We start from the raw sequence: 15,799 nt of genomic DNA, 5'->3' as shown, positions 1-15,799 counted from the left end.
TTCACTCTCTTGCCTCACTGTACCAGCCAAGGCTTCTGAAGTGCCAGTGGGCATCTCTGCTTATTTCCTCGCTTGACTGTAAAATGTTGCCAACTATTCATCACTGAGAAGGAAGCTAGCTGAGTTTGGGAAAGAGAGACTGACTTAGTTTGAAGGCATCTTCAAGCCTTGGTTTTTAATCAAGAATGGGTTATTTTTATCAAAAGCACTTTTAGCAACAAAGGACACAGATGACTGTTGTTTTTTTTTTTTTTTCCTTTGATCAATTAATATGAATGTGCTATTTTAACAGAGTATCTAAATCAAACTATCCTTATATTTCTATAACGAATCCACTCTGGTCATGGCCCTTTTTAATATACTACTTTAATAGAGAGATATCTCATCATATACACTACAGTTAACATAGCCTCTACAAACACACATAGACAATTACACATACAGGTATCCCTCACCTTTCAGAAGCTCATGTTATGCCACTTTGCTTTTACGAAAGACCTACATCAGTACCTGTTTTTTTGGTAACCAGAAGATATCCAAAGAGAATTTTTGCTTTTACGAAAAAAGGCAAAGAGTGAAAATAGCGTTCAGCGTTCGTTTGGCAACGAGCCATTACAGAGGCAATGCACACCCCAAGTGGTGCCGCGAGAGTGGCGCCACCAAGCTCCTGGCCCAGGAACTGCACTCAGCATTCCAGCCACCAGACAGCGGAACTGTGTCTGTGAGCATCTGTGCTTTATCTTGATTTATCTTAAGGTATCAGAAAAGCCTAAAAGAGATTATTTTTGGGGGTCCAGGAACACTCAGACATTTTCCCATATACATTAATGGTAACTGCTTCTTCGCTTCATTGCCATTTTCAGTTTAGGAAAGTTTTCAAAGGGATGCTCTACTTTTGGGTAGCGAGGGAGATCTGTATTCCTTTATCTCATCCACTCCACTTCCAGGAATCTCCACACCTCTGAAATAACTGTACAGATACACCAAGACTTAGGCACAAGGTGTTCCTTGTGCCAACAACTGAAAAATTAGGAACTGAAATATCTAGTACAGAATTGGCTAAACTATAATAAATACAATAAACTTCCGTATGTTGGAAAACCATGTAGCCATTAAAAGGGATTCGACAGAATTCTATGTACTAACATGGAAGAAATTAAGCCGGGGGCTGGAGGGGTAGCGGCTACAAATAGTGGGTACATTATGACTGATCCCATTTGGTTTAAAATCTCTCTCTATATATGCGCATCTATAAATGCTGACAAAAAACTAAAGAGTAGACATCAAACTTTTTAAAAAAGGTTTCTTCTGGATAATTACTGGAAGGCTTTATTCTAAACTTTTTTTAAAAAAGACTTGTATAGACAGGTTTTATTTTGGTAATTGGGAAAGAGAATACATTTTTTTAAAGTATTGATGTACGGTTTCTTTGGTTTCTTGAGTGAAACAGAGCACACTGTCGAGGTGAAAAGTGTTTCTGATAATTAGCACATTAAAATTCTAAGGCTATGTTAGTCCCTTATAGAATGTGTTTGGAGACAGGACTCTGGGGGAGTTTATATAGTGTGGCCTGTCTCAAGAGGAAAAGACCAGATAGTGCCGCTTTTGTTTGGTTCCTGGAAAACTTTCAATTTCACAAACATTTATCAGGAAGTGGCCCCCAAGTGCAAAGCCTGGGTGCTTGGTGTGTCCTGGGGTCCCTGTGGGATGAACAGCCCGAGGCGTCCACGCTGCTCTCATCGAAACAGGATATTGTGTTCCCCTCAGGAGGGTGAGCAGAGGACACTGACGCGAGCTCTCTGACCAGTACCTTCCCCCCATCCCACCCATCAGAGGAACACTTTCTGCACTGAACTTCGTATTCAAGAGCAAATAAAAGGGCCAAGCACTCTGATCAGCTAGACCTTTTCTTTTTCTTTTTTTTCCCTTCAAACGAGAAATTTCTCTGTGCTTACTGACAACCAATCAACTCCGGATTTAGCTCTTTTTTCTTAAATGTCTTACTCTCTGGCCTAGCATTAAAATGATATTCTAGAACATCTGAATAATGTTCATTCCTGCATACAGATGAACTCCTAGACCCTAAGCTAAGTCTGAAAAGAATAGGCTGAAATCTTATCTTGAAAGATAACCTGATCATTTTAGCAAGTGGTTCTCAAAGGATGGTGCTGAGATCAGCATCACTTGGGAATTTGGGAGGAATACAGACTCTCAGGTCTCATCCCAGCCCTGCTGGGTCAGGAATTCTGGGGTAGGGCCAAGGATCTGTGCTTTCACAAGCACTCCAGGAGACCCTGAAGCACGCTCAAGTTTGATAACCACTGATCTAAAATTGTACTTCTTTGGGGTTACCTTTATCACCCAGTAATGAGACTAGTTCCCTAAACTCAGAGGATCTGCTAGCACAGTGGTGATTCTCTGTTTTTAGAATAAACATTTAATGAGCTCCTAGGCTGCAGAGAATCCCCTTCCCAGATAGACGACATGGGGCTCTGTGCAGCACACCATTCTGAGATACGGGTTTGTACAACTGACCACAAGAATGTACATCAATGGGGACCTGGATTCCCATGTGTGGAACCCATAAATAAATTGGGATAATATTTTAGGATTTGCGTTTGACCGCCCCTCCTTTTTCCAAATCTTTACCAGAGAAGCTAAAAGCACCAACGTCTCCTTGATTTCAGCTCGTTTCCCCTTCCTGACTTTGGCCCACTTCTGGCGGTAGAGTGGTCCTGTAGAGAGAGGGTGGGGGAGACAGCCTGGACCATTCACAAACTAGACCCCCAGCCTGGTGATGTTCACTGGTTATTCATTCCTCTCCTTGTCCCACAAGAAAACTTAAAAAAAAAAAAAAGATGTCTATTAAGATAAAAACAGGTGATGAAATCAGAGTAAAGGGGGGAGGAAGATGAACATAACGTTGGTACACAGAATGCAAGCAGTACGGTCTTGTGTGTGTTTTTGAGAGACGAGCCTAGAAAATTTCATCATATGAGAAATCAGGAAGCTAATGAAGGTTCCTTAGGATTATGTGAAAAGGACTCAGGAGTGAACCTGAATAGGTTCTCATGGGCCAAAGATGAGAAATTACATTCCTCCCAATAGGGGGTACACAAATCTGGCTCTAAGCTTACCCAGCAGCCAACAAAGATGGAAATACAATCTGTTACATAATTTACAAGGTCCTTAAGATAAAAATAAACCAGCTGCTGAGGAAAAACACAAGTATTCCTGGTCTCGACAGGAATTCCTCCCTTGGATCAGTTTCTGAAGATTCTACAGTTGGCTGTTATTTTTAAAGCAATGGGGGGGGGGGGGAGGACAAATCTCAACTTTATCACTATCTCTTAATCCTTGTTTCAAAACATACTCTTCCATAACTAAAAGTTATTTAGAGAGCTGTCTAGAAATTTTGTAGAACTGTTTCCAAGAAACAAACACAAAAACTGTCCCAGGTCAACTTGTACATGTGACTCCCCTGCAGCCCTCAACCTGCAAATAAGAGCGTCGCTATTTCTTACCAAAAAGTCACTGGCCAAAATGCTGCCTGCCCCAACCCTGGCACCGCAATGCACACGCACGTTGGTACACGAAGGCACACACATGCAACACACACCTTGTTTTAAATGTTTCGTTCTCACGGCCTCAGAGGTCCACTTTCAAGCAGGCTTGAATTTACAGATTGAGTCTTTGAATGCTTTTCTGATGGGCTACTTTGAATACAAATGTTGCCAGATGGTACAGGACAATTAAGAGTCCTTACTAAGAGTCCTTACGGGAGATCACAGTCTTCTATCCATCTTACCATTTATTGACTCAAGGATGCCAATACAGTTTTTCAGTTCAAATTCATGTTCCCTGCTAGACTGATGACAGGATTCACGTGGCTCCCCTGCTCAGACAAAATATGGTACCCAGATCTGAGGAAACTCTAGGCCACTCTGCCTTCCACACATCTGTGTGTATATGATGTATACGTATGAGCAAACATGTTTATGTCTACATAGTCTTTGCCTTTGCTATACTAATGCTTATTATAAGATCTCAATCAGTAGATGTTGTATGAGACAAGATACCCTATGTGTCGTACTTCCCTATAAGCACTAAGTGCTTTCCAGACATCAATTCAGTTTATCTTCATAATTCTCCTACAATGTGTATGTACTTTTACATTATCTCCATTTTGCAGATAAGAAAACTGAGTCACAGAGCAGTAGAGCAACTTACCCAAGGACTCAGCAGGAAGTGGCAGGGCCAGGATTAGACCTTACGTCTAGTTTCAGCGTTCACATGCTCTCAATCACCAAGCTATTTTACCTTTCTGTACATTGGAACTCATAGCATTTAATATCTGCTGTGGACCCACCCATAAAATTTAAAGTCTCTAGCTACACGAGCTGCTTAGAAAAACAAAACTGGGCTGTTATGTAAAAACCGTGTAGTCTTGAGTTTGAATTCTAGTGTCAATGTAAACTCATGATGTATTTAATCACAATCAAGAACAAAAATAAAAAATCTACACATACATCTTAGCTCTTTCTACTGAAATGGCCTAGAAATGATGAGCACACCTCGTACCAGAGTTTGTTTTCTGAAAACTTTTTCCCCCAATTAAAAGGAGCAGGACTTTGTGGATAGACACAGAATGCGAGCCCAGATCATAGAGTCGTACAAGGAATCGAGAAAGCTATGAGAGACTCCTGGGATGGTATCAGAACGACTCAGGACACACTGAATAGGCACCTACTGGCCAAAGAGGAGACATTATATTCTTCCTAGTGGAGGTACAAAATAGCACTTATAAAGTAGTTTTGAAAAACAAGAAAGAAAGAAAAAATGATGTGATTTCCATGAAGTCTTTAGCTCTGTGAACTTATAGGCCACAGAGAGGGCAGAAGAACATGACAATAGCAAAGAAAAGCCAGCAGCAAAATTCAGACCTCAGGAAACACTATGGGACACAGAGTCATTTAACCAGACCTCATCAGTAAGAAAATATTTCAAGAGAGAGAGAAAAGCCGGGGAGGGGAAGATCTAGAGGGCAGACCAACAGACAGAGAAATCCAGAAGCACTGTGGGTGAGAATCCCATATTCAACCCTCCACAGTCCGGATATCCTGGCTTCCTTTCTGTGTGTGGTCTGGTCAAGGAAATGAAAACGAGAGGTGCTTCAATTCCATGCTCTACCAACAACTTGCCCAGCTCTCCTTGGACATTTGTGCGTCACTCACCGCTCCTCCATGAGTTCCCGGATAGAGGCTACCGTGGGGCCAGATCCCAGGTGAGTATAATATGGACCTTCATCTTTCTCCACTATTTGTTCTGCAGAAACACAGAGTAAACATTATTTGGAGGCATCAACTCATCAACATTAATTTAGCAAGTCAAACCACCAACAGGAAAACTAATGGGCACGTTACAAAGCAGGAAATTTGAGTGGCTTATAAATATGTGAAAATGTGTTCAACTCCATTAGGAATCATTAATACAAATTAAAATCACAGTGAAACACCATAACACACAGGGCATATTGGCAAAAACTGAAGAATCTGGTAAAATCAAGTGTCGTCAAGATTGTGGTGTAACCACTCTGCAATTCAGTTTACTACTCTGTGTGTTTAGACTGGGGTAGGCAAGCCACTCTACTACAAGGGATATACACAAAAGAATAAAAAATAATGACTCCAACAGATACTTGGATGCCAATTTCACAGCAGCATTATTCACAAGAGCCAAAAGGTGAAAACAACACAAAAGCCCATCGATAGACAGACAAAATTCGGGGTATCTACACAATGGAATATTACCCAACCAGAAAAAGGAATGAAGTTCTGATACATGCCACACCATGGATGAGCCTGGAAAGCATTACGGTGAAATAAGCCAGACACAAAAGGACAACTATTGCATAATTCCATTTAGATTAGATATCCAGAATAGGCAAGTTCATAGAGGTAAAAATTAGAGGTCACCAGGGGCTGGGAGGGGTGGAGAAGGAGGACTTATTGCCTCGTGGGTACCGAGTTTCTATTTAGGGGGATGAAACAGTTTTGGAAATGGGTAGTGGTGACGGTTGTACAATATTGTGAGTGTAGTTAATGCCACTAAACCGTACACTTAAAAACAGTGTACAAAAATGGCAAATTTTATGTTACGTACATTTTACCACAATTTAAAAAAAGAAAGGAATGAAGGACTGACACATGCTACAATGTAGATAAACCTCAAAAACATTATGCTCAGTGAAAGAAGCATCACATACTGTATGATCCCATGCATATGAAACCTCCAGAATGGGTGAAGCCACAGAAATAGAAAGCAGATTGACAGCTGCCGGAGGCTGGGAGGAGGGAAAGAACGTGTGAGTAACTGCTAAGTGAGTACGGGGTTTGGTTTTGGGGTGACGAACGTGTTTTGGAACTAGACAGAGGAGGTGGTGGTTGTCCACTGTAACTATACTAAATGCCACGCAACTGCTTACTTTAAAATAGTTCATTTTATATGACGCTCACTACAATTATTTTTAAAAAGAACAAATTATCGCTGCACACAACATGGATGAATTTTAAATGAATTTTTCGCAGTGAAAGAAACGCGACCCAAATGACTATGTAATAGTAGCTGTGGAAAGCAGTTTTGAGGGGCTACTACAAGACTAAAAACAAAAAGAACTTTCCACAAATACTGTACTATAGTTGGTAAGTTTGTTTTATGTCTAAAGAAAATACAACAACTAAATGCAACGTGGTATCCCACATTGGTCCTCGAATAGGAAAAGGACATCAGTGGAAACACTGACAAAATCCAAAGTCTGCAGTTAATGGATATTGTACCAACAGGAATGTCTTATTTTTAAATGCACCGTGATCATGTAAGACATTAGGGGCAGCTGGATAAAGGGTATACAGGAACTCTCTGTACCAATTCTGCAACTCTTCTATAAATGTAAAATTATCTCAAAATTAAAAGCTTTCAAAAAATAAAAAAACTAGGCAGCGCACCCCACGTTACTGATTCTGTCCTAGAAGAAATCTTAGTTACATGCATCAAAACACAGGTACAAAGATTTTCAGAGCAACACTGTTTGCAATAGTCAAAACTGGAAACCTATAATCCAGCAACAGTGAATAAATACAATGTAGCACAGTCGTGCAATGGGTTCTATCTAGCACTGAGAATCCACAACCTTCCACAACATGGTTGAATACCACAACATCACGGCAAGTGAAAGACACATAACAAAAAACAAAAGCAGTAAGATTACATTTAAATAATATACAAAAACAGCCTCAACTAAACTATACTATTTAAAGGCCCACACAGAGGTGGTAAAATTACCAGGTTGAAATATGAGCTTGCAGACATTCAACGGTTTTTTATCTACAAACAATGGTGATTTTATATGGTTGTATAAAGAAACACAAGAAAATCATTGTCACAAGTTGAGAGAGTTGTTGCCTCTGGAGGGTGGAAGAGGAATGTGAACAGGGCCGGTGTACAGGGATCAAGGTTGTGATTACACCGGTATTCACTTTATACATTTTCATTGAGTTGTATATGAATGTTCTGCATACTTTCCACTATCATTCACGATTTTTTTAATGCAAAAAAAAAAAACCTGTCACACCTATTTTATGCAGAACATTATGCTCAACTTTAAGGGGAATTCAAGATGGGATAATAGGTGATGGCTGCCTTTCAAGAGTTTATGATCTACCTGGATAGATAAGATCCACACAGAAGAAGCTACCTAATGGCATTTCAAATTAATGGGGAAAGATGAATTTTTCAGTCCATGATACTGACAAAAAGTCTGATCCACACTTAATACCTTACCCCAAAATACATTCCAAATAGTTGGAGGATTTTTTAATTTTTTTTTAAAAGTATTTATTTACATTTGAGAAAGACAGTGCATGAGTGGGGGAGGGGCAGAGAGGTTGGAGACAGAATCTGAAGCAGGTGCCAGGCTCCGAGCTGTCAGCCTAGAGCCTGATGCGGGGCCGGACCCACAAGCAGCGAGATCTTGACCAGAGCTGAAGTCGGATGCTCAACTGACTGAGCCACCCAGGCGCCCCTAGTTGGAGGATTTAAATACAAAAAAAATTTAGACGATGCAAGTTCTGAAAGGAAAACAATGGGAGGTTTTTTGTGTTTTTTTTCCTGTAAGTTTTTATTCGAGAGAGAGAGAGAGAGAGAGAGAGAGAGAGAGAGAGAGAACAAGCGGGGGAGGGGCAGAGAGAAGGAGAGCCAGGATTCCAAGCAGGCTCTGCGCCATCAGCGAAAAGCCCGACGTGGGGCTCAAACTCACGAACCCGTGAGATCATAACCTGAGCCAAGGTCAAGAGTCGGATGCCCAAGTGACTGTGCCACCCAGGCACCCCAATGGGAGAGTCTTTAAAAATAATCATGGAAATGGGAAGTCTTCTCAAAGTATAACAAGAAATTCTAAAGCTCCCCGCCCAAACCCTGATAAATTTAACTTAAAAAAAAATTATAATAATAACTAACAAAAGTCAAGCTGAAAGAGAAACAACACACTGAGGAGAAATATCTGGAATTCATACCAGATAAAAGGCTAATTTCCTTAATATATCAAGAACGCCTGTAGCTGAATAAGGTCAGTAATTCAAGAAAAAAATTTAAAAAGGATAAAAAGGGAAATGCAAATGGCTCAAACACATGTAAAGCTACAATAAGATACCCGTTTTACCCTTCCCTTCAGATGAGTTACCATCAGTGTCTTGTGCTGATGAGGGTATAGGAAAACAGGCAGTTATGGAGAGTAATTTAGCAAAATATTAAAATAACAACTGCACATGAATCCATTTGACTCAGCAATTCCAAAGAATCTCAAGTCTTCTAAGAATTTGTTTCTGGAAATGTGGATATGTACACAATTATATGTATATTCGTATATATGAATATATTCATATATATGAATACATACATATGAATACTCACTGCATCTTTTGTAATGACAAAATCTGTGCAATGACAAAATGTTCCTCGTGATACATTATGTATTCTAAACATATTATGGCATATCCATATAATGAACTACTGAGCACTATCAAAAGAAACCAGGCAGCTCCAGATTTACTGACAAAAAAATGACCTCCCAGATATTTTAGGCGGGAAAAAAGAAAGCAAATTTCAATATTGCATGTATAACATACCATAGTTAGTATATACAGTCACACATACGTTAGTATATACGCACCACATCCAAGTAAAAACAGTGTTTGGGTTACTATCCACACTAAGTGTAAGAGCAAGTCTGTGAAAATGAGTTCAGGTGTGTTCCTGTCTTTAACAACAAAGGGTGTGGAAGGCTTTCCGGCGATTATGAAGCTGGGGAGATTTTGGCCAGACTGAGGATGTCAGATCTCACTGAACCTTTCCCTGAAGCCCCTCAATAAAACAGTTTGATTCCCTCCCTCCCGTCCCCACAAAAAAGGTTTGCAATGGTGTGTGCAGTCCCTGCGGATGAACTGATGGGACACGCCTACCTCTTGTGGCTGCCACTCGTGGAGTCTCTTCATCCCCTTCATGTCCTGGGTCAGGCTCTTGTCTAAATTATCCTACCCAATCCCACCAGTTAATACACCCAAAACAAAAGTCTGACCACACCACTTCCCACTGATGACTTGGCGTGAGACAAAAGAAAGAACCCAAATTCCAGAGCAGCATCCACAAGGCCCCTCTGGAGCTGCCCGTGCACAGCGCTACAGCATGCAGCGTTCCTGGCACACAACTGTGCCGCCCCTCCGTGTCTTTAACGTGCTTTCTCACTGACAACGGTGCCTTCCTTTATTTCTCTCTTTGGAAGAACTCTCAAGGTCTAAATGCCACCTCTTCTGTGAAACTCCAGTGCACTTCTCAGGTCTGCTTTGCCTCTGGATTCCCAGAACACCTTGCATACAACGGAAATATCCAGGCATGTATCACAGCACATTTTTATCATTAGCATGGCACAGCAGAATGGACATGGATTTTGCAGACCGGCCTGGGCAAATGTGACGAGTTACCTTCCCGGCCTCTAATACTCATGCCTTCAACTACACAGAGGGCTCCGTGCAGTATTTGGCGCATAATATGAATTCAATAGGCAGCTGCTGTCCAGACTCTGCCAAACAAATTGTGCGACCATGGCCAAATTACACAACCCTTATGAGCCTTAAAAGCAGTTAAAATAATGTTCCTACATTACGGAGTTGTTAAAGATTAGATGAGATGTAGTCACCTAGTACTGTTCTCAACCGATCAATGCTTAAATGTTTCATGAATGAATGAATATTTTCAAGTAAAGGATTAAAAATGACTTGCTCCAAATATACACTATTTTGAACCATAAAACAGAGAGCATTACAGAAGGGAACATATGGAGTGTGGGGGTGGGGGGATACCAGGGGAGGGGAGGGAAAGAAAATGTAAGAATGTGGGTGCTGGAGGTAGTGGTCTGAAAGCTCTTTATAGGCACTAGGAGACTACATGGTATATAAAAAGTAGAACCTAAGAATATGCCAGAACTTCTGGGCCCTATTCCAGTTTCTATTATCTGGAAAAAAGTCAAAGTAATGGACTGACTGCAGGATCTTCCACTGGAACTAGAACATAATGTAGCTTTTAGTGACTACCTTCTGCCCCAAATCAGAAAAGCTCAAAACTTACACAGTTAAAGGCAGAGAAAGATTTTCAAGGAGAAGATGCAAACTAAGTCTTGGCAACTCCACCCTAGCAGCTATGAAAAAAGATAAAGATCCAAAACCGAGCCAACCTAGAAACTGGATGGTCGGTCAGGTTTCTCTGGGAAGGCCCTTAGAACACCAAGGGTAGACATAGCTCCAAGTACTAAACAAAAAGCAAAATTATTCTTTCCCTTTTAGAGGTTCATAAGGCAGCCCAAGGAGCCCTTCAGAAGCATTTTCTTTTAATTATATCCTTTTTCCTGTTTTACATATATAAAAAACACGTAAGATATATGTACAGATAGACTTTAAATTATAGAGACAAACAGATCCCTTTCCTGGATTATATGTCTATATCAGGGAGAAGATATTCTATGGAAAAAAACTAAACTTAAAATTAAGTATGGTTGGGGCGCCTGGGTGGTGCAGTCGGTTGGGCGTCCGACTTCAGCCAGGTCACGATCTCGCGGTCCGGGAGTTCGAGCCCCGCGTCAGGTTCTGGGCTGATGGCTCAGAGCCTGGAGCCTGTTTCCGATTCTGTGTCTCCTTCTCTCTCTGCCCCTCCCCTGTTCATGCTCTGTCTCTGTCCCAAAAATAAATAAACGTTGAAAAAAAAAATTTAAAAAAAATTAAGTATGCTTAGCTATAAAACTAGTATACATTTACAAACTTAATTATCCTTACATGTTTATATATCCATAAGGCTATATATCTCATTATATATATTTACATAAATATGAGAAAATACATCTCATTATATACACATATAGATAAATAGATAAATCTCTACATATCTTCTGTGTAGCAATGGGCTTATCCTCAGTTATGGTGGTGGGCAAGTGACAATACTTTGTCAGGTTGGGGGAATGTTCTGCAGAATGCAGTATATACTGTGAATCAGTGACCAATATGTGCTTCTGTTTTTTCATGGCAAAATAAGATTTATTAACCTTTTGGTTGTGTTTAATGCTATAATCTTAAATTTAATACGTGAGTTTACCCTATTTTAGTTATAACCTATGTATGGTCTTCTGTCATTTTGTTTTCCTTGCTTGTATCCTTGGTTTTTTTCTTTCCTATATTTTGTTATATGTTTTGTATTTTCTATTACTCCCCACCCCATACCCCTGGTAATTTGGAAAAATCTACAGTATGTCTTTAGTGATGCTAAATGTGCTTTTGCAGAGAAAGAAGTTAGCACGCTTACAATTTTTCCCATCTCCTCCTTCATTTCATCTCCTGCTTTTTGTTGGTGTCCTTGTGAACATATTTCTTCCTCTCTATTATAAAAGAGATATTTAATATGAAATAATTTAAAGTATAAGTAAGTATATCACCTTCGTTTTAGGAAAAAATTATCACACTTCTTTAAATTTAGACGTCACATTTGAATACATTTAGTGTTCACTACCCGCCCCTTCATAACACAGAACTTCCCCAATCTGTTACTCATCAGACTCATCTCTAGAAAATGTGAGTTCTTGCATATTCGGAAATGTTTCAATGAAGCTTTTATGTGTGAATGGCAACTTAACTGGGTATAGAATTCCTGGGTCAAACATTTATCTTAATATTCCGAGAACTGCAATGCGCATATCCAACAAAAAATGATATCCAGCATAAATAAAGAACCCCCAACAATCAATAAGAAAAAGAGAAACAACAGAGAAACAGGCAAATGGCTTGAACAGGTATGAACAGGTATGAAAAGGTGCTTAAACTCATTAGTCATCAGGGAAATGCACATTAAAGCCACAACGAGATACACCTACCACAACGGCAGGAAGACTTAATACTGTTTGCTGGTGAGGATGTGGAGCACCAGCAGTAGGAGTTTACACTGTCACAACCACTTTGGAAAACAAATAGTACCAACTAGAGCTGAACATACACAATTTCAGTGTCATTAGGTATATACCCAACAGAAATATTTAATTTTTAAAAAAAAATTTTTTTTAACGTTTATTTATTTTTGAGACAGAGAGAGACAGAGCATGAACAGGGGAGGGGCAGAGAGAGAGGGAGACACAGAATCTGAAGCAGGCTCCAGGCTCTGAGCTGTCAGCACAGAGCCTGACACGGGGCTCGAACTCACGGACCGCGAGATCATGACCTGAACCGAAGTCGGACGCTTAACCAACCGAGCCACCCAGACGCCCCCCCAACAGAAATATTTAAATGTGTACGTGTATGTTCCGAGAGACATACAGAAGAATATCTTATATCGTCATGATTCATAATAACCCCCAAATTGGAAACAATCCGAATGATCATCAGTGGTCAAATGGATAACTGTAGCCTATTCATAAAACTGAGTAGTACGCAGCAATGAGCATGAACAGATCATAGGTACCTCTACACACACATACATAAACCTTATAAGCACGGCACTGAACAAAAAAGTCGTAACATAAAGGAATACATGCACACGTATTTATGGTAGATACCTATGAAATTCAAGAACAGGCAAACTGATCAATGTGGTTTTAAAAGTTAGAAAAGTAGTTACCACCTTAGGACAGGGGTTGGCAAAGTTTTTATGTTAAGGGCCAGATAGCAAACATTTAAGGCTCTGCGGAGCACGTAGTCTCTGTGGTAAGAGCTCATCTTTGCTGATGGAGTGAAAAGGCAGCAGCCGTAGATAATACATAAACAAATGAGCATGGCTATGTTCCATTAAAGCTTACGGACACTGAAATTTGGGCTTCGTATAATTTGTCAGTCATGAAATATTCTTCTTTTGACATATTTTTTAGGCCATTTAAAAACATAAACATCATTTTTAGCTCACAGAGAAGAGCCAGATATGGTCTGCAGACCTAGTGTGCTTTCGAGAGTCGGGTGCAGGTGACTGGGTGTGGGGCTGCTGAAGGGCTGGAAAAACTCTTTCTTGACCTAGATGTGGTTACACAAGTACGTGCCTTTCATAACACTGAGTTGTACACTTAAGGTTTATGTACTTTCCTATATGTGTTTCAATCAAAAGAATGTTTTTTAAAAGTATTTCTTTTAAGTTAAAAAAAAACTGAACATGTGTGACTAACTTAATTTTTCAGTTAATTTATTGGTAGACTATTCATTCTTGAAATTCGGGAAGTTCCTCAGGATGGTTATTTGTTGATTTTTATTCGTTTTCTTTCATTTCAGAAAAGTTTTCTATTCTTCGACTCTTGCCTTTGTTCAGTTTGTTCTAGGCTCTTCACCAGTGACTGCCAGTATTTCTGACAGAATGAATCTGTGTATAGAATCCCTCCCCCTGCCTCTCTTCCGTACCCCTTATCTCCCCACTCTACGATCATTCCTGTTTTCTTTTCCTGTTTTGGAGTGACCTCCAAGTCCCTCTTCCTCACTGATTTGCCCTTCCTGTAACTCTGATTCCGCTTTTTCCAGCCTCTAGTGCAGCTGTGCGGGCTTTATGCAACAGCACACTTCTGGAATTTAATCCATACCTCTTGTGGCTTCTTTGTAACTCTATTCTAGCACCTCACCTTTCACCTCCTGTTTCAGAGAGAACATCTTTTTCAACTTCCTTGAGAGTATATATCAGTTCTTCAAGTTTCTGTTTTTTCTAATGTAAGTTTTCATTCTAAATGTTATAATAATCCCTCCCCTTTTCCCATAGAATCTGCACGGGTTGCGTGTTGGTTGCTTATTAATTCATCTTTCCGTGGAAAAAGTTCATCTCCAGGGTTTCTCCCCTTCGGCACTATAGTTTGGACTAGATAGCCCTGTGCTGTAATGCCCTGCATATCATTGTAGAATATTCAGCAGCATCCCTGGCCTCTACCCACTAGATGCCAGTAGCACCACACCGACTGTGACAGCAGAAACTGTCCGTGCATTGCCAAATGTCCCCTGGGGAGAAGAGGGGCAAAACAGCCCCTCGTTGAAAGCCACTGGTCTACTCATTTGCCCCAAAAGAGAATGAGGAGAATCTCCTTATTGGACACTGCTCAAATTCTTCCTTACACTTTAAGCTAGAGAACTGGATGCTGTAGAGGTTTCAATTATTAGTTCAAAAGTTCAACAGCCTGAAGGGGGATGGGAAGAATTGGGGCTGGCTGTTGACTGTCGCAACTGGGAAATTTCATCTCTAGGCACTTGGTTGTTGGGACCAACGCCTCTAAATATACACCTATTTTGTGTGTTGAGGGCTGGGTCATGCTCTGTCTTGATGCTAGGATTTTGGTTCTTTTCCTCATATGGGAGTAAGCTGGTCACTCTGATAAGACATCAAGTTAAAATAAAGCCCCACAGATTGCAGGATTTTTGTTTGGTGGTTCAGCAAATATTTCTCTGTGCACAATGGCCTTTGTTTGGTGCTGCTGGCCCTCGGCTACAAAGCTGGCTCCTAGGATATGGCTTCCAGTCTCTCTGGCCAACTGTCCTCACCCCATACCTCATCCCCATCAGAAGCTGGAATAGGCAGGGAAAAGGGGCTGGTTTGCATCCCCCACTTTCCAGAATGTCTTCTAGATGGATGGTTTCCAGCCCATCTCTCCAAGCTTCAGGGTCCCTCTGAGACTCCTCCAGTGTTTCTCCCAACAGTGGGGGTCGTATACATCATATCATCCTTTATTTTAATTCAACTGATCTTTCTTTCTTTCTCTCTTTCTTTCTTTCTTTCTTTCATTTTTAGCATTTATTTATTGTTGAGAGACAGAGAGGGACATAGCATGAGGGGGGAGGGGCAGAGAGAGAGACACAGAATCTGATGCAGGCTCCAGGCTCTGAGCTGTCAGCACAGAACCCGATGCGGGGCTTTGAATCCACAAACCATGAGATCATGACCTGAGCCGAAGTCAGATGCTTAACTGACTGAGCCACCCAGGAGCCCCCTTAAATTCAACTGATCTTAAGCTAGCAGACAGCCCCTGGAATTCATGGTTTAAGATTGGGGCTATTTCCAAACTTCAGTTGACGAATTTTCCCTTCTGTTTTTGTTGTTCCTTTCACCAGGTTTCAGGAAAGGGTTATTTTGCTACCTTGCTTTAAGTCATTAATTCTCCTTTTAGTCTCCAACACCGTAGTAGGGTCTTCCTCCTCTACAGAGGTAGAGCAGGGAAATAGCTCAACTCTCCTTAAAGAGAAATCTGTTTTAGGTC

At 40.7% G+C, this 15,799-nt stretch overlaps 1 protein-coding gene across 7 annotated transcripts in view; it reads right to left on the bottom strand.

The window, feature by feature from the left end:
- The window catches only part of TET3 (tet methylcytosine dioxygenase 3), a 102,631-nt gene that overhangs the window by 22,373 nt on the left and 64,459 nt on the right, over positions 1-15,799 (bottom strand). For all 7 annotated transcript variants that reach the window (XM_047853428.1, XM_047853427.1, XM_047853426.1 and 4 more), the window contains one exon: positions 5,235-5,325. In XM_047853428.1, coding sequence (XP_047709384.1) covers positions 5,235-5,325 — 91 coding nt within the window. The remainder of the gene's footprint in view (positions 1-5,234; positions 5,326-15,799) is intronic.

The sequence above is a fragment of the Prionailurus viverrinus genome, chromosome A3, assembly GCF_022837055.1.
Source record: "Prionailurus viverrinus isolate Anna chromosome A3, UM_Priviv_1.0, whole genome shotgun sequence".
In the NCBI taxonomy this organism is placed as follows: domain Eukaryota; kingdom Metazoa; phylum Chordata; class Mammalia; order Carnivora; family Felidae; genus Prionailurus; species Prionailurus viverrinus.
This window is presented reverse-complemented; position numbering and strand designations above follow the sequence as displayed.